This window comes from Podarcis cretensis (genome assembly GCF_951804945.1).
Source record: "Podarcis cretensis genome assembly, chromosome: 2".
Taxonomy (NCBI): domain Eukaryota; kingdom Metazoa; phylum Chordata; class Lepidosauria; order Squamata; family Lacertidae; genus Podarcis; species Podarcis cretensis.
The window spans coordinates 66,112,652-66,137,632 of NC_137171.1; the positions used below are offsets into that span (position 1 = coordinate 66,112,652).

The 24,981-nt window shown below is 42.8% G+C and overlaps 2 protein-coding genes across 8 annotated transcripts in view; one reads left to right on the plus strand and one right to left on the minus strand.

Annotated features, from left to right (window-relative positions):
* Positions 1 to 20,328, plus strand: part of LARP1 (La ribonucleoprotein 1, translational regulator) — a 65,956-nt gene extending 45,628 nt beyond the window's left edge. For all 4 annotated transcript variants that reach the window (XM_079968194.1, XM_079968195.1, XM_079968196.1 and 1 more), the window contains exons 8-19: positions 976 to 1,120; positions 1,641 to 1,815; positions 3,748 to 3,917; positions 5,245 to 5,598; positions 8,347 to 8,470; positions 9,639 to 9,844; positions 9,978 to 10,084; positions 10,380 to 10,531; positions 11,689 to 11,833; positions 12,077 to 12,186; positions 12,736 to 12,863; positions 14,494 to 20,328. In XM_079968194.1, the coding sequence (XP_079824320.1) occupies positions 976 to 1,120; positions 1,641 to 1,815; positions 3,748 to 3,917; positions 5,245 to 5,598; positions 8,347 to 8,470; positions 9,639 to 9,844; positions 9,978 to 10,084; positions 10,380 to 10,531; positions 11,689 to 11,833; positions 12,077 to 12,186; positions 12,736 to 12,863; positions 14,494 to 14,739 (2,062 nt within the window). In that variant the 3' untranslated portion in view covers positions 14,740 to 20,328. The remainder of the gene's footprint in view (positions 1 to 975; positions 1,121 to 1,640; positions 1,816 to 3,747; positions 3,918 to 5,244; positions 5,599 to 8,346; positions 8,471 to 9,638; positions 9,845 to 9,977; positions 10,085 to 10,379; positions 10,532 to 11,688; positions 11,834 to 12,076; positions 12,187 to 12,735; positions 12,864 to 14,493) is intronic.
* A 1,381-nt stretch (positions 20,329 to 21,709) lies between these two features.
* FAXDC2 (fatty acid hydroxylase domain containing 2) overlaps positions 21,710 to 24,981 on the minus strand; it is a 46,883-nt gene continuing 43,611 nt past the window's right edge. For all 4 annotated transcript variants that reach the window (XM_079968300.1, XM_079968299.1, XM_079968301.1 and 1 more), the window contains 2 exons: positions 23,412 to 23,578; positions 21,710 to 22,313 (listed from right to left, as the gene is read on the minus strand). In XM_079968300.1, coding sequence (XP_079824426.1) covers positions 22,157 to 22,313; positions 23,412 to 23,578 — 324 coding nt within the window. In that variant the 3' untranslated portion in view covers positions 21,710 to 22,156. The remainder of the gene's footprint in view (positions 22,314 to 23,411; positions 23,579 to 24,981) is intronic.

Genomic DNA, 24,981 nt, shown 5'->3' on the forward strand with positions numbered 1-24,981 from the left:
TTGATGCCAGCTAATGCCTCTGTTGAATCAGTGGTAGTAGTGCCTGCTTCCTAGAAAAGGAAAGCTTGCCTTTTGGTGGAAGTTGCACCCTACACCTTCAGTATCTGCACTCTGTCCTGATGTGCAGAGGAAGAGAATGAATCACCTTTTTCATGTGTTGAAACCTGGTAGAATTGAGATTGGCTGCCCTGAGGAGACTGGTAGCCTTGCTTTCCCCTTCAAGGGGTAGCCTGGACTCCCTGGGCACTGCATAGCTAAACAGAGATGCCCCTAAGTGTTTGGTTCCCACGAACTTCAGAAGTTGGCAGCCCATTAGTTAGAGCATGACACGCAAGTTGGACTACTAACCAAATCCTGGAACAGCTGAATTCAGGATTTGCATCCTTCAGGTGTTATTTTTTATTAGAATGTCATTCAGCTTCTTTTACTCATGCAGAATTAGCTTAGTTTGGGCTAGTTTTAGTTGAAACTTGAGAAGAAAGGAGGAAATGATGAGTTTTCTTCTGCCTACATGAATACATTCTGCAGGGCTGAATCAATATTTTTATTAGTATTCAGGGGATTTTCTGCTGCTTGTTTTATATTTTATTGTTGATATTAAAGGATTCTGTTAGAATCTTTTAAAATGATAGATGTAATAATGTGTGTTGTTAAATGTTGCAGTTTGTTGTTCAAATGGTTTTAATTATTGTATTTCATAGTGGGAAAAATAATCCTGAAAGGGGGCCTAAGAATGTTGAAAATACAGTATAAAAATATATACTTATTCATGTGGACATGTCTTGAGCTATGGTCCTGGAATTTTCCCCATAGCATCCAGTGCTAAAAGAGAGCTTGGGTATTACCTATTTTTGTAAAGTATTAGTAAACAGAAGGAGAGGTGGAATTTTCAGGAGGTCAGAGGTATTTATTCTGTTAAGTGTTACCTGGTGCGTGTGTGTGTTATTTTCATCGTCTACTATTTGCTGTGTTCAGAGAGTACTACTTCAGTGTTGACAACTTGGAACGAGATTTTTTCCTGAGACGGAAAATGGATACAGAAGGCTTTCTTCCCATCACTCTGATTGCCAGTTTCCATCGGGTGCAGGCCTTGACTACAGATGTTGGCCTCATAATTAAGGTAAAAAATTACCCTGTGTTTCTTATTTGGGCCACTTGTAGTGCAGTGCTGGGCAGTCAAGACTGAAATGCGCTTTTCAGACCCTTGGGCATGTCCTGATATACCTCAGAGCAAGATGATCAAAGCAGAGTGGCAAATGTCTATGCAGACTTGTGTTCTTTGCAGTTATGCAAAATGTAGTTCATGCATTCTGCCAACTGCATGCTTGCAGTTTTCAGGATGCAGTTGCATTTTGAAGACTGAGGCTTTAAATAGCTGTAAGACAGGGCTTGCAGCTCTGTTCTGCATTGATATTATTTGCATACTTCTGCTGGGATTTCTCTGTCTGCACAATCAAGGGTGTTAGAGAATTTTTTTTGTAAACAAACAATGGTCTGAAGAAAAAGGAAGGTGAACCTTTATACGCAGTATTAAATATACGTCTCTGTTTCTGTGGGAAGTAGGGAGAGGGCATGTGGGAGGAAGAGAGGGAGAAGGGTATCTTACTTTAGTATTAATGCTGACAGTGATTGTTTTTCAGGCATTGAAAGACAGCAAAGTGGTAGAGATTGTGGACCAGAAAATCAGGAGAAAGGAAGAACCAGAAAAATGGCCTTTACCTGGCCCTCCCATGACAGACTATGCACAGACTGACTTCTCTCAGCTCATCAACTGCCCAGAGTTTGTGCCCAGGCAAAGCTTCCAAAAGGAAACAGGTTTGTTGATAGTGTTTTAGAAACTCTATCCAAGCAGTTTTATTTGTGTTGGTGGTGATGAATTTGAGACCAGGACACCATTATGTATCTTGCATAATGGTTAGTAAAACTTCAGCTTTACTTAACTAACATGTGCACACAAAGTTGACTGCACTGTTCTATCAAGACTTTCTTGAACATGTAATGTGTACATCCTGTTTTTTAGTTCTCAAATGTTTTGGCTCCTGAACGACTGAAACCCGGAAGTGACTGTTCCGGTTTTCGAAAGTTCTTTTGGAAGCCGAACATCCGATGGGGCTTCCGATTGGAAGCCGAACGGACAGTTCCGGACTTCCGGAACTGATTCCGTTTGACTTCCAAGGTACGACTGTATTGCTATCCAGTCATGTAAATAATGGGTGATCTCAATCCATTAGGAGACAGATTCTTCTAAGAAAAATATGTCTGATTCCCTTTGTGCTGGCTTTGAGAGCTTCTTGGAAATATAATTGATCAAGACCTTGAAAGGTACAGCCCTATGCCTCACACTCAAGTTGAGTGTGTTGTGTGTTGCTGAGCAGGCATTGTGTTCTATTTTGTTCTTGGTGTATGCCTGATGAGCACAGTATTGGCCAGCAAAGCTGTTTTAAATGGTGAAGGGAATATTAAATACTAGTCCCCAAGGTAGTGAGGAGGAACCTTAGGCAGCTCGCTGTGGTCAGTTGACAAAATAATTTGCCAATAAAATTGCTTATATCTTAGCTGAATCTATAGCTCAGCAGTTCCCAACCTTTCTGGGGTTATGTACCCCTGTGGGAATCTGAAGAAAACTATGGAACACCTCCCCAGAAAAATACACATACACACAAAACAATTTATTTTATTGCATTGGAATTTTTTTGTGTTCCTGGTTCACCCCCTGAAGCCCTCCATCGACCACCTAGGGGTTCCATGGACCTCCACAGGTTAAGAACACCTGATCTAAGACGTCTGCTATTTTAGTGACTTAAATATTGAGCTTGAGGATGTGGACAAATCGCTTTGAAGATTGAGACCAACCACTTGCGTTTTAAATCCATATACATCCTCGCTGAGTAAAAGTGCTAGAGGAGGGCTGGCTGTTTGGATTGCAGAGACTGTTAATGCTTCTCTGCATGAGAGCTGCTTTCTAACTCCATTAAAGGAAACAGTTGTAAGGTTTTTATTGACAAAGCCCCCCTTGGATACCACCACTCTTGGTAGTTATTGGTTAGTCTAACTTAATTTCTGGTGCTCATTTTTTCTGACCATTAAAATTGCACTTCCTTTCAGTTGATTTCTAGGTCCAGATAAAGGTGCTGGCTAATAACTGCAACACCTTAAGTGACTTGGGGCCAAGATATTTCAACAGCTTCTGTATGAACCTGCCCATCAGTTACAGTAATCTTTAGCATAGCTCTTCCATGTATTGCACCACCAAGGCAGGTGCGCTAGGTGGAGATACAAGCATTTGTTGTTGTAGTGCTCTCATTTTGGAACTCCCTCCCAAGGATGGTTAGACTGGCCCCTTCTTTGTTGTTCTTCAGGCAGGTGGTGAAAACATTTTATATATTTCTAGCATTCTTCCCTGTAGAGAAATGGGAGTCTCAGCTGGTGAAAGGAAAGCCACTCAATATCATAATTAGCCAGGGCTATGTAAGGCTTAGGCAAAAATTCTAAGGATCATATAATAGAACCAACAATTTTTCATGAGTGCTTAATACAAATTAAGTAGAAAATATTCAAATAGCCAAAGCTCTGCACTCATCTCAGATGTTCATGATAGCTCTGTAAAGGGAGGTGAAAGTTGCCACCCGTACTCGGTTGCAAAGCACATGCTATTCACAGCACCGGGCTTATCCTTGTGGGTGTTTTGTAAAGGGCTGTTGCCTGCATGTACAGATATTTATCTTTTACTAAAATACCATGTTACAGAATCTGCTCCTGGGTCTCCCCGCTCTGCTAGTCCTGTGCCAACGAAGACAGAGGAAGTTAGTAATCTGAAGACAATGCCCAAAGGCCTTTCTGCTAGCCTGCCAGACTTGGACTCTGAAGCATGGATTGAAGTGAAGAAGAGGCCTAGGCCTTCTCCAATCAGACCCAAGGTAGTTGGTGAATTGCATTAGCTGACATCCTCATGTATGTCAGACTTGCAATTGGACACATTTAATGCTCCTAGACATGGGAGGTTCTAGAACAGGGGTCAGCAAACTTCTTCATCAGGGGGCCAGTCCACTGTACCTCAGACCTTGTGGGGGGCCAGACTATATTTTGAAAAATAGAAATACCCTGCAAGCCGGTCCTGCAGCTGCCTCTGGACCTGGAGGAGGAACACACTCTGCATGTGCTCAGGAGCATGTCTCGGCACCGCCCACTCACCGGCATTGTTGACAAGCAGCAGCTGTTCCATCAGCCTTTCCCTGCGGAGCTCCCAGACGGTATGCACCACATGCTGTGGCCCATCGTCCGAGGCCAGGTCTGTGGGCAGGCCACGCATGCAGAGCGCCGGGCGGGCAGTGTGCAGCTCATCCTCCAGCTGCTCCAGCTCATCCGCCAATAATGCCACCAGCGGCAACGCTGAACCAGGCACGGGGCCAGCATGCATGCCAAGCTCCAGCTGAAGCCCCACGAGGCGCCCGTCACAATGCCCATGGTGCAGCCCAGACCTGCCGCCTGCCCACTGGCCTCTCCATCCATGGCCGCACCGGATTTACCTCAGTGTGCGGGTGGTGAGGCTTTGGATTGGCTGCGGGAGCTTCCTGCAGCCAATCCGAAGCCGCGCCAGCGTCGCTGCCCGCCCAGAGGCATCTGCAGCTTCTTTTTAAGGAAACGCCGCACCGGTTTAGCTCAGTGCAGGGACTGACTGAGCAGGTGGCAGGGTCTGCAAGCTGGATTTACGAGCCTGGTGGGCCGCATCTGGCCCCCGGGCCATAGTTGCCGACCCCTGTTCTAGAATGTTTATGTGGCACTTTCTCTCCTTAGTTGTGTCAAGCATGCTGGGTAGGGAGATGGTGTTTCTGCTCTTTCCCAAAAGAGTTATTCCTGCACACAGATTACATCATATTTCCATCTATCCTTTTCTGTAATTTGTACTATTGAATTTTGTGAGCTTTAGATGCTGGTTCACGTCTCTTGGAGTTATAGCTGTGCAGGGTTCTACTTTAAGGCCCCAAGGCTGGTTTGCTATGCTTGAAGGATGAGCATCTATAGAAGGGTTGCTGTGCCTGGAGGATCATTATGGGTGGAAGATGGTCATATGGTGGGCTGGGCTTTGTGTGACCAGGGTGTGTTTGGTTTGTTAGGCGTTGACCTTTGTTTTGAGGTTGAAACTGTGCCTGTCTTGTTTTGCTGCATAGAATCCCCTAGCTAAGTCTTCTGTGATCAGTGTCCCAGCAGCTTCTGTCTTAACAGCATTATCTATTTTGAAACCAGAAACCAGAAGAATCCAAAACGCCAGTGAAGCAGAAAGATCAGGATGAGCCTGAGGAGCTGGACTTCATGTTTGATGAGGAGATGGAACAGATGGATGGCCGAAAAAACACCTTTACAGATTGGTCAGATGAGGATTCAGACTACGAAATTGATGACAGAGACGTGAATAAGATTTTGATTGTAACACAGACACCCCCTTATCTGCGCCGGCATCCGGGGGGAGATAGAACGGGCAACCACACATCCAGGGCGAAGATGAGCTCAGAGTTGGCTAAGGTGATCAATGATGGGCTGTACTACTATGAGCAGGATCTGTGGACAGAGCAGTTTGAGCCAGAGTACTCTCAGATAAAGGTGAGAACCAGGAGTGCACCACCTTAGCGCAAACAAAAATGGTTGTGTTCTGAGAGCGGGAAAAGGAGTTGTATGTACTTTGTCTTGATCATATCTTCAGTTCAACGGTGGTTTAATTTTCACAATTTATGAGATAATATTACTTGTGCCTTGCGCAAAAAGTATTAAATCACTTGCCAACCCACCTATTTGTAACTGAGTTGGGAACATTGCAAGCAGTGGATCTGACAAGCATCTGTTTGCCCTGGGAACATAACTAACATGCAAGTTGTCTCTTCTACCTTTTTCTGCTTCCTTTGTGTGGAAGTGTCTGATGAAAGAAGATAGAATTGGAACCAGCAGTCATTAACTATGTTCCTATATGCTTTTATCTTGAGTATGAAAGTATTGTTCAGTTTCTTTTATTGTATCTTTTCCAATATATGTATAATATATGATAACCCTGGTTATGGATTCTAAACAATAAGTACCACCACCTGTTTGTAAGAAGTCTTCACACTACGTAATTGTTTCCTTCCACCTTGCATCACACCCATGCCTTGCTTTTTTGTTACTTAGGCCTAGTTTTAAACATGATTCTGGACTTGCCGAAAAATAATACATGTGCAGTTTTGACAATGTGTTGTTTAGAATCTGAATTGACAGTACTTGTGCATGCCATGTTATCATGCTGGCATTGCAGGCTTTCTGGTCCCTGACAAACTAACATGTTTTGGCATACTCTGTTTATATACGTCTGAGTATGTGTAGTATAAAACAGGTAATATTCTCCCCTCCCAAACATTTCTGATGTATTGTTTAAACTGGCCCTTAATTTTCAGCCTTTATTCTGCCATTGTGCTTGCAACCTATTATGCCTCAAATGCTTTCACGTGCTGTCTTGTCTTCCTCTCTGGAGCAATTGCTTTTAAGACTTTCTGTTGTGCTGTTGTCTCATCTTCCCTTGCTTGGGGTGGTGAATTTTGGCAAAGCTGACTTTTTAGGTGCAAAATTCTATGAGTGTAGTCCATAGGCACATACTGGATGAGGACTTTGTCTCCTTAACCCCTTGCAGTTTTATGCCACTTGTTTGTTAAGACTTTATTTGAACCCTGCTCGTTCTAGCTCTGGAATCTGTATTCACTCAGTGAAACAGTGCCTCTGAGCACATGCCAAATGCCATTCACTTTTCCACTGAGTAATCCGGGTAAGGAAGAAGGGCTTTCAGGCTTACCAGCCAGCGGATTGTGGTGCCTCTTATTTTCAGAAATGAATAGCTGCCAGAGGTAATTGCTCAGCTGCTTCCCAGAGGGAACTCTTGCAACATTTGAGAGCATGCAAAGATCAGCTACTAAACACAGACCTACAACTTAAATATACAGTCCTTATTAAGCTGGCCTTGGATGATCTGGTGGCAGATGTTTGAGATGGGAACATAGAGTTGCTGCTGAAGGGACTACAGCTGTTCAGTGCGGGCTGCAGCAAACCAGAGAATCCTTCTGTATTTCCTACTTGAGGGCTTACTTTACAAAAAGATGAACAGAACCAAGCATACTATACATTTTGCTTCCTGCTTCACAGATGGGAGTTACAGATTACTAGAAGGTGTTTCCTAATGTGCAATTCGAAATTGCAAATTATCGTAACTACAGGCCTCACTGGCCTGTGGGTGCAAGGCCTTCTTGTAAATGAAAAACATGGGAGAGAAATACAGTATGCAGAACCATCTCTCCTCCTCTAGCTCAACTTCCCATAATTGGTTGCTCTTGCCCCACTTGCCCTGTTCTGGCTCTGGCTGTGTATACACACCAGATTTTTAAAACATGGTTTCTCCCAAGCAGAATCCTGAGAACCAATTTGTTGTGGGTGCTGGGAATTGGAGCTGTGGGGGAGGGGTAAACTATAGTTCCCATAATTCTTTAGGCTAAGCCATGTACTTTAAATGTAGGGTGTGGTACTGGAAGTGAGCTGGAAATAGAGAGGAGTAGTAGAAATAACAGCTGGAGGGAGGGCTAGGCTGTGCGCTCCTTTTACGAAAATAAAAATGTGTCTACCATCTCCATACCTATTTTGGCTTGGTTATGCTTACCAAACTCTGCACATGGGGGTCTGTATTTCTGAGTTGTAATGAATCCTCCTACAGGCAATGACTTGTGCTCATTCAAAGCCCACACAAGTTGCTGCAACTCGGAAGTGGTCTTAAAAAGTGGTGGCACATAACAGAGCAGACTTGCACGCGCTCCACAGATGTGCACGGGGCCAAAATACAACCTCTGCACAAAACGGTTGTTGTCTGTATATTCTCTATATATTCTTCAGTCAACTCAATATACAGTGGCCTCTAGTATGTCTGAGTTCCACATATAATTATTTGTAATCTGCACCCCGTTTTTATTGTTGGGTCTCAGCTGACCGACTGGTTGTCTCCATGACTGGGATTGTTAATGAAAGTTTTGCCTTCCAATAAAGAAAGCTTTGCTTCAGAAGAAGTTTTGTGTGATGTGGGTGGCTGTTTCACCAGAATTTTTTTAAATGTTGCAACCATCTAGTGGACTGACTTGTAGATTTTGTCACACTTGAAACTGGTACATTGTTCTTTAACACATGTAGCCTGTGATTTGCCATTTCCTGGGGTGGTGGGTGGGGAGGGAAAAAACATGAAACGGAATAATAAGCTATATTTTATTTTATTTATTATTATTATGTATCCTACCACCTCCAGATATAAGTGTATCATTTCTCTGTGATTCCTCCTTCCCCCAAATGCAGCAAGAAGTAGAGAACTTCAAGAAGGTCAATATGATCAGCCGAGAACAGTTTGACACTTTGACTCCTGAGCCTCCCATTGATCCAAATCAGGAAGTTCCTCCAGGACCACCAAGGTTCCAACAAGGTAGGAGACCAAACCCTTTGCAGAATGCTCCGCGTTATCGTTTCGCTTACAGGAGGGTCTCGCCCAATAACACTTCCAAACATTTAAGTTACATTTCCATATTCTCTTATCTGCTCTGTTATTCCAGAGTTTGGACGTGCTAAGTCTAGCAACTATAATTACTTCAGAGTTGTGAGATTTGCAGTTGCTGCCCCAAAATTGAGGGGAACATTTACTGAGGATAAATGTAAAGATTTAATTGGGACTGTAAAGATTTAATTCGGAATGAAATATAAAAACCTGTTTGTATTCGTTCGTGTGTGTGTGTGTGTGTGTGTGCGCGCGCGCGCGTGCGTTGGTTGATACTGTGTTTTATAATAATAATAATAATAATAATTTATTATTTGTACCCCGCCCATCTGGCTGGGTTTCCCCAGCCACTCTGGGCGGCTTCCAACAGAGATGTAAAATACACTAAAATGTCACATATTAAAAACTTCCCTGAACAGGGCTGCCTTCAGATGTTTTCTGAATGTCAGGTAGTTGTCCATCGCCTTGACATCCGATGGGAGAGCATTCCACAGGGCGGGCGCCACCACCGAGAAGGCCCTCTGCCTGGTTCCCTGCAACTTGGCCTCTCGCAGTGAGGGAACCGCCAGAAGGCCCTCGGAGCTGGACCTCAGTGTCCGGGCAGACCGATGGGGGAGGAGACGTTGTATCTATGTATTGTACAGGGTGTGTGTGTGTGTGTGTGTGTGTGTGTGTGTGTGTGTGTGTATTTCAGTGGTTCATATGACCATGCTGGTTAAAATAACAACAAATAGGAAGTTACTCTAGTATGTTTATTATCTTTACAGTCCTTATCCATTGTTTTGGTGGTGCTTTTATTTTTTATTTTTAAAGCACTCCCTGGCCACCCCCCGGAAACTTATTCACTATAATCAGTGCTATTTTTCTAGAAAAAGAGGTGCCAGAACTCGCCATGAACTTCCTCCCTTGTTCTCTTACAAATGGCAATGGCGCCCACCTGAGAGGTGCCGGAACTGAGTTCCAGTGAATTCCGGCTGGAAAAAAAGCCCTGACTATAATTTCCCTTGTGGCAGGTTATTAAGAGTCAGAAAGAAGTGTGTTTATGTGGCTGTTGGACATATATGCAGGAGAAGCTATAGAGATTTTGGTGTTGTTTTAGTTCCTACAGATGCTCTGGCAAATAAGCTCTTTGGTGTGCCAGAGCCTTCAACCATTGCCCGATCTTTGCCAACAACTGTGCCAGAATCACCAAACTATCGCAATGCCAGGACTCCCAGGACTCCTCGCACACCTCAACTGAAAGACCCAACACAGACGCCCCGTTTTTACCCAGTGGTTAAGGAAGGCAGGTTGATAGATGCCAAGGTAAGTCTTGCATACCAAAAGCTTTGCCTATGCCAAATGCATGTGCTTATGCTCAATGTATTTGTGATTCTTCTTGACGGAGACTAAGAAATACCAGTCTCCATTATGTCAACTGAGCCCCTGCTTCTTGCAGACGCCCCGGAAGAGGAAGACACGGCACAGTTCAAATCCTCCAATGGAATGTCATGTTGGTTGGGTGATGGATTCCCGGGAGCATAGACCTCGAACTGCATCCATAAGGTACTACAAAGACAGGCAGTTGATAATTCTCAGTGAAGTTTTAAAACAGGTGGCAGGGGGCATTAGATACAGATGAAAACAGATTTATTTGTTTTTTTGCAAAAGTTCTCTGTTTTTTTCACCCCCTCTTCTCCATATTAACTTAGTTTTCAGCATTTTCTCAGAAACATGCTTGCAGTCAGAGAAAATCCCCTTCTGAAGTTTAGTTGAACCTTATGTCATTTCTGTAGCGTTCTGAATCCTTCAGTAATGCTTCTGAGTGCTTCTCTGACTCAAGTGTTTTCTCCTTGCTCAGTTCCAGCCCCTCAGAAGGCACACCAGCCATTGGCAGCTATGGCTGCACTCCACAATCGTTGCCCAAGTTCCAGCACCCCTCCCATGAACTCCTCAAGGAGAATGGCTTCACACAACATGTCTACCACAAGTATCGCCGGCGCTGCCTTAATGGTGAGTTGTATAGATACTCTTGAAGTTGTCTAGATACTTGGCTTTTATGCAGGCCTTGATAGCAGTCAAGCTGGTGCTGAAGACAGCAATCATTTTTCTTAGTACAGTCAACTCGTAACTTAACTCATGCAATTTCAGCTTTATGCAGCTGGAAGCCTGCCAGTTGAAATCACACAAATTAAATGCACAGAAGGCAGGGAGCTTGCAAGCTTTTTGTGCAGGGTTTCCCAATGTGAAAGTAACTTTTAAGCGCACTGCCTTGCTCTGGGAGGCTATCGTGAGATCTTGTGTGGCTATCCAAGATCTTGTGAGAGCCTCCTGCGGCCTGGAAGGGCCGGGGGCATGGAGGAGGACCTGTTTGGCATGCTGGCTCCAGAAGGTAAGACTGCTTACGCAGGAGTGATTTCAAGGGGTTATTCTGACTATGCCCACTACCCCCAGAACGTAACCCATGTGTAAGATGCGGGTTGCCTGTAAGGCAAATGCTAGAACTGTATGTTTATGATATAGTATACTTCCTGAATAGGAATGATAGACTCACCAGAGCAGGAATAGCTGGTGCTCCTCTAGCAGAATGTGAGCAGATAATCAGATGGCATCCAAAACTTGCATTCTTGGGTCTGTTTTGCAGCACACTGTCCGGTGCTGAATTTAGCTGCTTTTCAGCATTTCTGAAGAAGTTTAGTGATCTGTGAGCAGCACATCTGCATGATCTACAGCAGGCATGGACTCTAGTAATCTGGAGGAAGGACATCTGTGTTCTACACAGTTCTGTGACCAGAATGTGACTGAGTTGGTTATATGATGTTTGAAGCCTTGCAAATCTAGTTTCTCCTTAATTTTAAAGCCATTCTATTTCCAGTAGTCATAGGATAGTTTCAAAGGTAGCTAGTCTTTGCTCCTTGCAGAATGATGACGTAGACTAAAGGAATGTCTACATATACTTGACTCCAATATGGAAAAGGATCGGGCATTCCCTGTGCTAAGGAATAAATAGAATACCAGTGGTTTTTTTGTTTGAAAGGGGAGATACTACGATGGAATCATGGAGAACCAGGGGATTTTATGATCCCCACTTTCAGGGCAGGATGCAGTGTTTTAATTTGGGTGTACCATAAGCTGGTTCTTATGAGGTTTGCCTCTTTCCCCTTGAACAGAGCGGAAGCGACTGGGCATTGGTCAGTCCCAGGAGATGAATACGCTCTTCAGATTCTGGTCGTTTTTCCTTCGTGATCATTTCAACAAGAAAATGTACGAAGAGTTCAAGCAGTTGGCCTTGGAAGATGCAAAGGAAGGGTACAGGTAGGTCCTTGTGTCTTCAGAGCACCACCATAAAGTGGCTTGCATATTAAAGGATGGAAAGGAGAAATGTGGGCTAGCTTAAATTGGTGAATATGGGGGAGCCCTTGTCTTCTGCAGGAAACATGAGATGTGTAATTTATCGGGACTTAATCAGGAAGAGAAATGCAGCGTGGAAGGCTCTTGGGGAGGAAAAGGGTACGGTTGGAGGCAAATGTTGATGAGGTGGATGTCATGGTCTTGCAGGTATGGACTGGAGTGCCTTTTCAGATATTATAGCTATGGACTGGAGAAGAAATTCCGACTTGACATATTTAAGGATTTCCAAGAAGAAACTATAAAAGATTATGAAGCTGGTAAGTGAGGGGTCTGACTGGCTGGTATTCCAGGGGCTTCCTTCTGTGCCATTGCGGTGGCAGTGATCTGTGAGGAATGATGCCTTGAATCGTTCAGCCTGTCTTTCGACTAAAAACATTCTTCTGTGATTCCAGACCCCTAATATAATGGGGTTCTGAGGACATTGCGTGGTATCCAAATCTTTATTAAAGGATCTTGAACATGTTACAGCAGCCTGTCTTGTGGGGACATGATCACCCTTCTTGCTTTTAGAGAAGTCTCCCTTCCAGCAAAGGACTGGCACATTTCTTGACCCTCTTCTTTCCCTTCAGCACCACTGCTTCTAGCACTGTTTAGATACTGTTAACGTGCAGCAATTTGTAGTTGCAGAAGAGTTCTATTCTGACATTTGGCTAGATTGCCGTTGTTTATTCATTCCAGCTTTTTACCGAAACTTGATAGTTACATCTTTCCTCCTTTTCCCTTCCACTGTTGCTAAATGAGAGATTTTGGAAACTTCTTTGATGACAGGGTCTGACTTGTGTCTGTTTTGCTCCTTGTCTTAATAGGGCAGCTTTATGGGCTTGAAAAGTTTTGGGCCTTCTTAAAATATTCCAAAGCCAAAAACTTGGACATTGATTGCAAATTGCAAGAATACCTCAGCAAATTCCGACGCCTTGAAGACTTCCGAGTGGATGTAAGTAGAAGTAACTGTTTCTTGTAGTTTTCTACTAGACACTTGTAATGGATGCATCTTGTAGACCTGTAGGGGTCCATGGTGAATGTATCTTTTAAACAAAAGTTTACTTTAAATTCAGGTGTACAAAAAAAATAATCTCAATTTTTATAATCACATATTATAAACAATGCAATATCTCAGTAAAGCCACCTATTTAAATCTGCTTAAAAGTTAGTTTGTCAGTTAATAAACATTTTCTGAACCCTCAATTTTAATATTTATAACTATTTATGTATCAAATAGTTTTTGTGCCTATCCTTTAGCACAGAATGCATATTTAAATGCACACATTTTACAACTCATTATAAAATAAGTGTGAAATTTGAATGATATTTGTGTTTTAATCAGTATATTGATCTATGAGGTGTGAATGAGATCGGTTCTCTTTAAAATGGAACAAAATTCTCATCCAACCTTAATGCGCGGACTCTACTAAAACATTGTGTTTGAGGTAACAGACTTCCATATAACTTGATATCTCTGATGGCTCATTCCTATATGAAAGTTGGCATTCATTGTTGTGATCTTCAGGTGATTGTGCATCATTGAACAGCACCCTAAGTCTCTCCCTGTGGTATTGCACTGAAGGGGGAGAAATTACTGCTTGAACCATCTCTTTGCTGTCTTACTGATTAAGAAATCATCTCTGGAGCCATGTGCTCTCCCACCCCCTCCATTTGCCCAGTTTTAGTACTGTGACCATCTTATGATTTGGTCATAGTCCATGTCCACACCAGAAATAAAAATGGGTTAATGATTCTGGCTTGAAGGCAAACTGTGGTTTATGATAACTGTAGTTTGTCCAATTCAGACGCCACAGCAAAATCTCTTTGCTGCAAACTGGTAAGTGAGGTAGAAAATCATAGTGCAAAGAATGCATAAGTTCAAAGTGCAGTTCCCAAGGGCAAACCTGAACCCGACTTAATTCTGTAGCCTGTGGCTAGAAGTAGTTGGTCAGATTAATTGGAAGTACAGTAGCAGCAGCATCCACTGGCACGGGGACTGATTACAGCTCTGTTGAGAGGCACAGTCCAATTCATTTCAGTCACCTCACATTCATCTCCTCTCTCTCTCTCTCTCTCTCTCTCTCTCTCTCTCTCTCTCTCTCACACACACACACACACACACACACACAGTCACTCCTTAAATTTCACCTCTAATATCTTCATATTGTCCATTGCCTTATATAAACGTTGCTTTAGAATCTCAAAAAAGCCTTCCTAAAAGAACACACAGGGCAGTCTTGTTACTCAGAGAGGTGTTCTTCAAAGCCTTGTATTCAGCTGACACAACTAGAGCTAATTGTATCTGGTATTCTCACTTGCTTACCTTCTCTCCCTTTTCTGTCTCTGTATGGGAGAATCTTTCATCTCCTGTACTTATCCCCAACCCAAATTGTATGGTACTTTTGCATCATTACTTTAGCTGCTATCCGCATTGTGTGTTACCTTTAGTTCAATTCCTGCTTGTTAGCTATCTTCTATTTTGTTTTTGGTGAACAACCAGGATTTGGGGAACCTTTACTTTAAATGAAGCATGCTTGAGAGGGATGCCCAAGTGCTACATAATTATTTATTTTCTGTTTCAGCCCCCTATAGGGGAAGAAGGTGGCCACAAGAGATACCCAGCAGCATTGGGAGTCGATGGAAGGAAGCGATACCCATCTCAGTCTTCCAGCAAACCTGTCACCCAGACCCCATCCCATCAAGTCTCTGTCTCATCCAACCAAGTCCCCACCTCATCTAGCCAGCCTGTGCAGGAGGATGCCAAAAACCTGAGCCAGCCACATGCAGTTTCTACAGCGACTGTAGAAACGCAAACAATAGGGAAATAAGACACACCAGAACTTCCAATGGAAAGGGGGCAGGGACACTTGAGGGAGTTGGAATGTGGGCATCCAAAACCAGGCTGCTTACCAGAGGTGGGGACTACAACGCACACAATTTCTCTTGTTGGCTGGGAAAACAAGACGAAGCAAGCTGAAAGCATCCTTTTCTTCGCTGTGATTAAGTTACTGATTGGAGCCACATCCACACATTTTCACGTCTTAGCGCCTTTCTGGGGTAGGGTTGGGAAGGGGGAGATTTTTATAAATATAAATATATATATATATCTATATCAAGTTTTAAATTATTGATAGAAGTTTGTTTGGATAAACCAAAACAATTCTGCATCATGCGGCGACATGATCCAGCTCCTCCTCATCCCACCGATCAACTATGCAGCCCACTTGAAAGAAGCTGGAGGCAGTGGGCCGGACAGTGTGGTTCCATTTGGAATTTGCCTTCGGCTTTCTAAGTCCACCAGGCGCCTGTCATTCTGGTTATGACAATGCACAAGGAGTCCCTTTACCACCATCACAAGTATCACTTCTGTTACGGCTTCCCTTCCATGCTGCACACCTTTTCCATCACAGACTTGACTACTGGAAGTCAACCAAAGGACCCTAACTGAACATGGGCCCACCTCGCATTGGGCTCGCCCAGTTCCTTTGTGTGATGGGTAGAACATAAACTCGCACAGTGTCTCCCCTCACATAGGAATGCTACTCTCATGATGAGACTTCGCTAAAACAGCTTTCTCTTACAAAACAAAACAAAAACAAAAAACCCCACAAAAAACTTGTTTAAAAAAAAAAGTCTGTCTTTGCTTCCTTCCTTGAAAATAATAAGTTGCCTTATTGTGGAGTTGGGAAATTGGAGGCATCCCTGACTTCTCTGAGCAAATTTGGAACATGGCATCTGCTTGGGACTCATCCGGACTGTGATAATACCTACTGTTTCCCTGTCCAGTAGTGACTCTTGTCTGCAATGGCTGGTGATCTCCCCTTGACCCAGCTGTGATTTGCATCGACTGGAACAGTACTGTTGATTTCTAGGTGAATGTTGTCTCAAGCCACCTAGACAGTTTATCTCTGGAGAAGGGGGTACTGGAGCACTAAAATCTAAGACTTCTGCTATTGTGTAGTTGGTGCTGATGTAAATGTGTCAACTTTTCTAGTGCCCTTCCTGCTACAGCAACTACACATGCTATTGCCTCACTCAGACCTCCAGGTGCACTGCCATTTTCCTCCCTCTCCCACCAGGGCAGGCCAGGCCAGGCCAGGAACTAGCCTGTTGATCTCATGAACTCTTCCTATCCCATGGTAGGCAGGCAGATGTGCCAGGAATAGGTAATTGCACAGAGAAGATCCACTGGCACACATCCTTGCTCTTTAATATATATGGTTGAAGAATGTGTGTACAGAGAAACGAGCTTTAAAGCAAACAAGGTGGGATTTTTGTGTGTGGTGGTTTCCAAAAAAGAGGTGGCTTGCTAAGTGTTAACTTCCCTATGCAGGCCCTCCCTTTCTGTAGACTCTTGAATTACTGGCATGCTAGCCTGCCTGCCTGCCTTCCCTGGGTTGACCATGTAGCCACGGAGGACCCAGCTGTGTTTAGACTCTTCTCTAGCTACCAACACCTTGACTGTCTTGCATCATGAAATCACTTCATGTATTGGAACCATGTCCACTCATCCTGTGTCATAGAACTTTATACAAAGCACCATGATTGACTTAACTGCTCTTGGGTTAACTGCTTGGAACTAAGTCTGAGACTATTGGCAGTGTGTGACTGCATGGCTCTTGACATCTTAAAAGCAGCTGGTACTGGAGCTATAGAAGTGAACTTCAGAGAAGATGGAAGCATATGTGTACAGACAACTTGTTTCTGACAACATGCTTTATTGTTTCCTACATTTTGTTATATTGCCTAATGTACTGTCCCTGTTCTGCAAGCCAGAGATTTTAGTAGCAGATGGAAGAGCTGCAATTGCTTGGTCATTATGCCACCCAAGCTTGCCCTGTGACTCTAAAGAGGGATGAATGGTGGTGGCAATATTTCTATGTGGTCCTACACACAATGGCCTGGCTCCAAACAGTCTCCACCCTTCTTTCCCAGTAATGCATGATGCTGGAGGCACTTCCATGATGCTGGAGGCTGATACCTTCCTATCTGCAGCCACTCACATGCTCTGCTCTGGAGGATCCCACAGCCTTTTCTGGGTGTGGAGACTTATTGCCATAAAGGGTGCGAAGGAGCACCCTTACGCTACTTTGGATCCTAGACCATTGTTAGGGGTGGGGAGAGGAAGAGAGGTGTGTCATCAACACACATTTTAGAGGTTACATTCTAGGCCTGTTTCTCAGATTTTTAACATGCTGCAAAGAGTGTGGAAATGAGGCCTGTGTCAGGTAAGGATGTTTTTATTCCCAGCCAGTTGGAGCAACACTTTTTTACTTTAGGAATGCAGGGGATATGATGCTAGGGCGGTTGGTTGATTTCTGTCACTCCTCTTCTAGGATGTTGGTACTGCAGATGTAGATAATTGAGGACATGGGCCTTACTGCCTTAGGAGAGTCTGTTGTGTCTAGCTAATGTTATTTCATTTTAGCTGTGTCAAGCATGCTATTAATGGGAGTTTGTTATGGAGCAGTCTTGGGTGACCATGCAGTTAACTTGTGCCCTGTGGTTCTAGTTTTTTGCTGCATAAGTTGTGATCCTGTATTATATCAAACCCTCAGCCTCTCATTGTGGTACCATTAAAAGACATGAGCATTTCACCAGGTGTGGCAGAATACCCACTGTGAGCTTCGCTGAATGCATTGCAGTAGCAGAACCATGTTAACATGGAATTGGCAGTCAGAACTACTGCTGTCTTCTAATTTCGCTAGTACAACATGGTGCAATGAAGCTGCTTTTCTTGTTTGGCAGGATTTCAGTTGGTAATGGGCTGAAATCCTAACTTTTGTAACTTGATCACAATTCAGTTTTGAATAAGGCAAAGCATGCATTGGGGAACTGCTGCTTGTGAGACAGGAGTATGTGTTCAGGCTTGATGACATAGTGAGATTAACCAGAGCATTTTTGTTTAAAGGTTTCATCTTTGAAAGGAAATGGTCTTTGAACTTTCATCCAAGTGGCGATGAGTGCTGAAGTCTTGCTCTAAAAATGGTTTGTCTGTTTCATTTCAGTGATAAGCTGCTTGTCTTTGCTGATGAAGAACTGAAGGCAAACAACTGTTGGTGGTGTAGAAAAGCATTCTGGTGTGGTATAGGAGATCAGTTAAGGATGCAGGGTTAGTTTGTGGAAAGAGGAGATAAGAATCTCATATTGATTCCTCTGTGGATGTCCCAGGATATACCATGAAATTGGACCACAAAGTTCTTACCTACCGTTCAAGTGACAAGCTGAAGGTACTTGCTTACTTGAAGGGAGCGTAGCCTTTTGGAACCTTGATGGGTCAGTCTCCTGCATCATCTTGACATGACAATGGCCGCATGTGTTTGTAGACACGTTACTGTTAGTATGCACATCCAGTGCCTTGGCTGTTCAGTGCCAGAAAGTCATAGCATTATTCCTATAAAGATGGTATCCAGCTTTCTGTGTGGGTATTGGTACACTCAGTTTTCACCACCCTGGTTCAAAGTTTCCCTACACTTTGGGAAGAGAGTATAGTAACGATTTTGTTTCAATGTTATGTCTTGGTTTTTAAAGCAGACCAAGTCAATGGACACTGGTATCCTGTCCCTCAAAACATATGCAGTGGTAGTTCTAGTCGTGTTGTTTTTAGGAAGCCACCAGCTATTGCCCAATGTATGAGACTTAGGTTAAAACAGAAAGTGTTTCCCAGTGGGAACTCAAGCAGTCTTATAGGTAAGCAGTATCTTTAAAGAAGTGTCATCCTGGGTAGCTGACCTCTGGGCAGGGTAATAGGGTGGGGGTCTGAAATCTGGTTTAGGACATACAGGGAAAGTAAGTGACCTTTATTAGGTGTTGGTGCTCAGTCTGTCCTTAGCCCCTTTCTGCTCCTTCTCCCACTTTTGCAGCTGTTGGGTTGCTCCAGTTCTGTACTTGTCCATCTTGCTTCTAGTTGGTTAGTTGAATGTACCGTTAACACATGACACAGTAACCTCAGTACTCTGCCATAACATTTGTGTTGTTGTTTTTAATAGAGTAATAGGATGGGAGCCATCTTTCATGCCTTGCTCAATTTTCTTTTAAGCAAAAACAATCAAATCTGTTAACGCAGCAAACTCTGCCATGCTCTATTATCTCTCCATATGGATCGTCTTCTGAAACTTGGATTTGTCAATAACTTTTTAAAAATCAGCTAGGTTTTTAGAAGGGATGGGTAGCTACATTGTTAAATGCCTCAGTTGTTTTTTTTAATCAAATTTCATATATGAGTGGTTTTATGGGGGGGGGTGGCGGGAAATTTCATCTCAGCAACATGGGTTTGGACAAAGTGGTTTTTTAAATTAAAAAATTCTAAGGATAACATTTCTGTTAGTTTACATTTTAACTTTCTGAAGACACTTGAACATAGGACCGATGTATCTGTGATGAGGACACCCTATGGTTGGAAGCATCGAAAGGGCATGGGTTTAACCATCCTTTTTTGGTTTTACAGACTTTGTTCTTCCAAGTCTGGCCTTCTGTTGCCCTTCTTTTTTGTTTATTTCCTCAATGGTATTGTTCCTGTATCTATTTGTCCTCCTTCCCAGAATATAGATCTTGGTACAACAGGGTGGTCTGGGTCACTGATATCCTTTGGAAAATGGATTTCAATGTCCTTGGCAGAAGCTTTTGCCCACCAGAGCCTTCCTGCTATAGCATTGCCATGTGCTATAAAACAGGAATGGCTGAATTCTCCTATCATCGTTGGCTTTGTCCCTGCAGTGGTGCACTACCGTGGTGGTTGGGATTTCCAGCCTATGAAACTGTGACTCAGAAGTCAACACTGAGCTTTAAATGGTGGTGGTTGGAGCTTCCTTGGTGTGAAGTTGTGTTAAGCTGCTAAAAAAAACAAAAAACAACCCTTCAGATGAGGAACCTGCAAAAAGATGCAATGATTGTTTTGTATAGATGTCTGATAACGCCATCACAGTAGGAAAAGAACCATCAGTTTGTTTGGTTTGCTTGCTCTGCCTGAGCAGGCTTGTATGTATTCATGCTCCAACCTTGCCCCTTCTGCTAAAACAAAACCCCAGAAGTGTTTGTAATCACTTTCAGCTGTATTTATTATTGAGAGAACTTTTAAACCAACTGTTACCGTATATCACCTGGGAGGAAAAGATCTTGTTAATATGGCCCACCATACACAATCCCATCTGTTAATAGTATGTAAATCTTAACCCATGTGCTAGGATCATCATCACATTGGGGGAGGGGGAGGGGGGGACAGGGGAAGGAAGAGGAAACAAATTGTAAAATACTTGAATGAGAGCCTGTATTATAAACAGTAATATTCAGAGTATCTGCTTTCTAGGCTGATGTGACTCATTATTCTAGTAGTGCTTTAGTCCTTTGTAATTTGTGGTAATTATGCTTTTTCCTTTTTAATACAAAAATGTATAAAAATAAAAACCTCAAAAGACCAATTTGCACACTCTTGTTTCTACCTTGAGGCTATTTCTACTAATGGCAACCACATGTGGACCAGAGAACTGGGAGATGCATTATATGATGATGTAATGGCAGGATAAGTGTGCTAAAAATGTTACTTTTCAAGATGAATGTCCTTTTGCACTTTCAGTATTATGTACTCTAGCAAGATTCCTGGTTGCCTACGTTATTTAAACTGTTCTTCAAAGAATGAAAAATGAGGCAAAGAAGCAACCTGTGTGTATGCCACTTTTGATTATAGACTCAAATGACTAAATGGGCCTCCATACAAAAATAAGTATTACTGCACACCGACAGCTAAATATTTGGAATAGATCATTGTACTGTAGCATTCTCCAGGAATGAATAATTAAGCTCTTAAGTTTAGGGATGTTTTATTGTAGGACTCAAGCCTCTTATATGTCTTCTGCCTAGAGTGGCACAGTGATATTTATTGCCTCATCTGCTGTTCCTTGAGGACTAGGCCCATGTGGAAGTAAAACGAGAATGGTTGTGTTTGCTTTCTATTCCAGGGTCATCAAACAGCTAATTTTTCTAATGAGTTTTAGTGAATATAAAAGAAGATCATCATAATGCTCTCTTTGGCTATGTTAATTAACTCTACTATCTCTTTAAAAATCTTCAATTGTTACTTGGAGAGGCATGGCTTACAATGATATTTATTTATATCCACATTTTTCCCTGATGGATTCAATGTGCCCTACAGCTAAAATAGAAACAGCTGCAAACATAAGGAAAAATAGAAATAAAAAAAATCAATTAAACATAGAAATCTTTAATAGATCATATAGTGATAAAACTTTACCCCCCACCACCTTTTTTACAGTTATGCAGCACAAGAGTTTCTTGCTATACAACAGCATGATGCCTTACATTGTACTGTTCAGTAGGACAACTCATTCAGCTTGGTACTCTGGGAGAAGGCAGATTTCAGTCCCCTGCTTTCTTCTGAGACTAGGAATACCGTATTTTTCCGTGTATAGGACACCCCCATGTATAAGACGAGCTCCATTTTTTAAAACCGAAATTAAGTTCTTTAGCTTTTTTGGGGTGTGGGGAGGGGGTCAATTGCTCACCCGCCTGCCCGCCACTGCCGATCACTTGCCACAGCCACTGCTGATCACGCACCTTGCTGCAGCCAATTGTCTGCCCACTTGCCGCCACTAACAGCCCACCCACCCACTTGCCACAGCCGCCAATTGCCTGCCCACTTGCCACAGCCAATCGCCAGCAGGCCTTGCAGCCAATCACCCGCCCAATCGCCACTGCCAATCTTCTGCTTGCTGCTTCCATTAATCACACGTCCCCATCTGCGTTCACTATCCATGTATAAGATGACACCCAATTTTTACCTAATTATTTTTTTTAGCAAAAAACATCCTCTTATACACAGGAAAATATGGTAAATGCTCTCGAATGTCCCTGCTCTTGGTCCTTTGTTGGGTCGGGCTGAAATTCTAACTTGGAATTCTATGAGAGTTGTTTTCTGTAAGCCAGAAAGTATATTCTCTCACCTCCAGCACCCTTTGTTATACAGTACTTTTAGCTGTTTGCTTTCCTTGGTCAACCACAATCATTTCTGTAGATGCCACCATTCATTCATCTTTTGCCATGGTGCTCTACAAACATGAGTGTTACCCTGATCCTTTTCAGAGGCTCTGTTATAGGTCAAGCTGTCTCTTGCCAATGAAAACATGAAACCTGCCACAATACTCTTTTAGAGTACCTTGCGAGAAAATCTGATATCTCCTGATTCTTGTGATTATCTAGATGACAGCGAAGGAAATAAGCTGCACTTAAGGATCACTCTGATTTCTTAGGACAATCAGGAATGCTTTCAGTGAGGGGGGTGAAGCTCAACAGAACTGTGTGTCTCTCGTAGGCCTTTGATTGCTTGAACAACAGATCTGTTCCATGCAGGCGGTCCAGCACACCCAAAACACCATAGCACTGATTGAATCTGGTGAAAAATAAAGGGAAATAATTACATACTTTTAATGGTGAACATACTGCAATAATGTAGGCGTTTCCCTTCCATTCAACCCTGACCTAATCATTTAAATTTTGATCCTCCGTATTCTTCTGTACCATATTGTTGCTTTGAAGCTCTCTGTCATCTGAAAGCAGGATGAGGTGGGGGGCCTTGCATGTTTAAATTTTCTAGTTTTAAATAGATACGTTCGCGCAATAGTGACTTATCAGGTTTGTGAATGTTGTATACGGAAGGTTTTTTAATTTAAAAAGCCCAAAGTTTTTTTAAACACCCCACCCCACCCTTCAAAAAACAAAACCCAACCCCATAAAACTGCTATTTGCATTGGGAGGGAAACTTTCTATTGCTGCTTCCCCCACCCCCAACACAAATAACTCTGGCAATGGCTTTAGTTGCAAAGAGCATATTGGAAGAGTAAAACACTGCTGTTATTGAAAGTAGAAACACTACACTTAATTGTAATGTGACTCACAGAGCCAGAGTAGGAAATCAGTGGACCTCTAGATATTGTTGAAGCTCAGTTTCTACCACCCCTGATCATTGGCCATGCTGGCTGGTGCTGATGGGAATTGGCAGTGATCTGGAGGGCCACAGATTGTCTTAGAGGTAATATTTATATGAGTGCCTGTTGGGGAATATTTCATCCCATAGATAGCAATAAAGTTTGCCTAGACCAAATTCATTTCTGGCAGCGTGAGACCAGTTACATAAAGCCACAATAAGTAGCTGAGCACAGAGCACAGAAGAGTATTTTCCCCACCCCCACCCCAGAAAACAAGATATGCCTGAAGATTTTGAGTACTTTCATATGCTAGGATAATAGTGGGTTTGGGGGGGAGGGGGTATGGAAAGCATTAGAATAGATATTACAGAGATGCTGTGGTGAAAAGTTAGAATCTTGTGTGTTGAACTTCAGCCAAGGCTTAGACAATGGTCCTAAGAATGCTGACAAAATTAAGTGAAGTCCGTTTCAGCAGCTGTATGCATCAACCCGCCCCCGCCCCCGCCCCCCGGTCCCCATTCTGAGTGAGGGAAATGTGGCCTGTAAGAACAAAATCTAATTACTTGAGGTGATGATAGTCATGGAACTCTGGTGAGGGCAGGAAAGGTAAATGGTAGCCACAGTGAGAAATGGTGGTGGCCAGAAAGGCAAGGGAGTGCCAAACCATGATGGATGTAACATGAGATCCCATGAGGATTGGGCCAGTCATCACAGGCAGCATGTTGGAAACCTGGAATATAAGTGCAGATTCATAATGGTGAACATGTACACAGAAAATATTCCTAAACAGAGGGTGGTGAGCTTCAAAGATTGATGCTCCACTGTTGAAAAGCTGGTGCTTTGAGTGTCATATATATTCTATGTGCAGATAAAAGGGTTTATTCAAAGAGATCTGCTGGGCGTTTTAACATCTGACGCTGCATATTGGTTGCAAATCTCCTTTGACGTTACTCCCCCGCTCCAAAAGTGCTTTAGTGCTAACCTGGTTCTGCCCTGGGCACTTGCTAATGTGAAAGAGGAAGCCGTGTCAAATTAATGGAAGGAAAAACCGTAGGCCTGGTCTCCCTCATACTTCGTTGATATGCCAGGGTGGGTGAGTAGCAATTGAAGTCCATAAGCGGGAACAGGAGACTAGTAGGGCTACCTTTTGTATGCCTTATTTTACACCATCTTATTCCCAGAACCATGATTGGCTCGTATTACTTATTTTTGTCTGACATATGTCATCTATTCTCAGCCTGTTGTGAGAGATCCCTTTTGAGGTAGCAGAGGAAAAGGAAATCATTCTGGATAGCTCAGTTGGTTAGAGCGTGGTCCTGATAGCACCAAGGTTGCAGGTTCGATTGCCAGATGGGACAGCTGCTTATTCCTGCAATGCAGGGTTTTGGATTAAATGATCCTCAGGGTCCCCCAAGGATTAAGACTTTCTGGGAGATGATTTATAATGAAATGAAAAAGGTATTTAAATATACCTTTCAGAAGAAACCAGAGGACTTTCTCCTGGGCATGGTCGGCCAATTGGTGTCAAAGAAGGATAGAACTTTCTTTATGCATGCTACAACAGCAGCAAGAATACTCATTGCAAAGTACTGGAAGACACAAGATTTACCCACCCGGGAAGAATGGCAGATGAAGGTGATGGACTATATGGAATTGGCGGAAATGACTGGCAGAATCCGAGACCAAGGAGAAGAGTTGGTGGAAGAAGATTGGAAGAAATTTAAAGTTTATTTACAGAAACATTGTAAAATTAAGGAATGTTAGAAGGATGTTGGAATGAAGTTATGTGTTTTTAGCAGAAATGATATAAAGGATTAAGTAAAAATGGATAGTTAATTGGTGAAAGAAGAGAGTGTAAAATTACAGTATGTTAAGATAAATTATTGGGATAAAAACAAAGATGGAAAGGATTTGCTGAAATATCTAATTGAGCTAGAATACAAAAAAGGGAGGTGTGAGGAGGTCAAGGAAATAAGCAAATGGAAAATAAGTTATGGGAAGGTTTGATTTGGTTTTTTTTCCTTTTCTTTTTTCTTTTTTTTTTTCTTAATTGTATTTTTCTGGGGTTTTTTTTGCTTGTCTGTATACATGGTCTTGTTTTTTTCTTGCTTAATCTAGTGTTTTCTTTTGTAA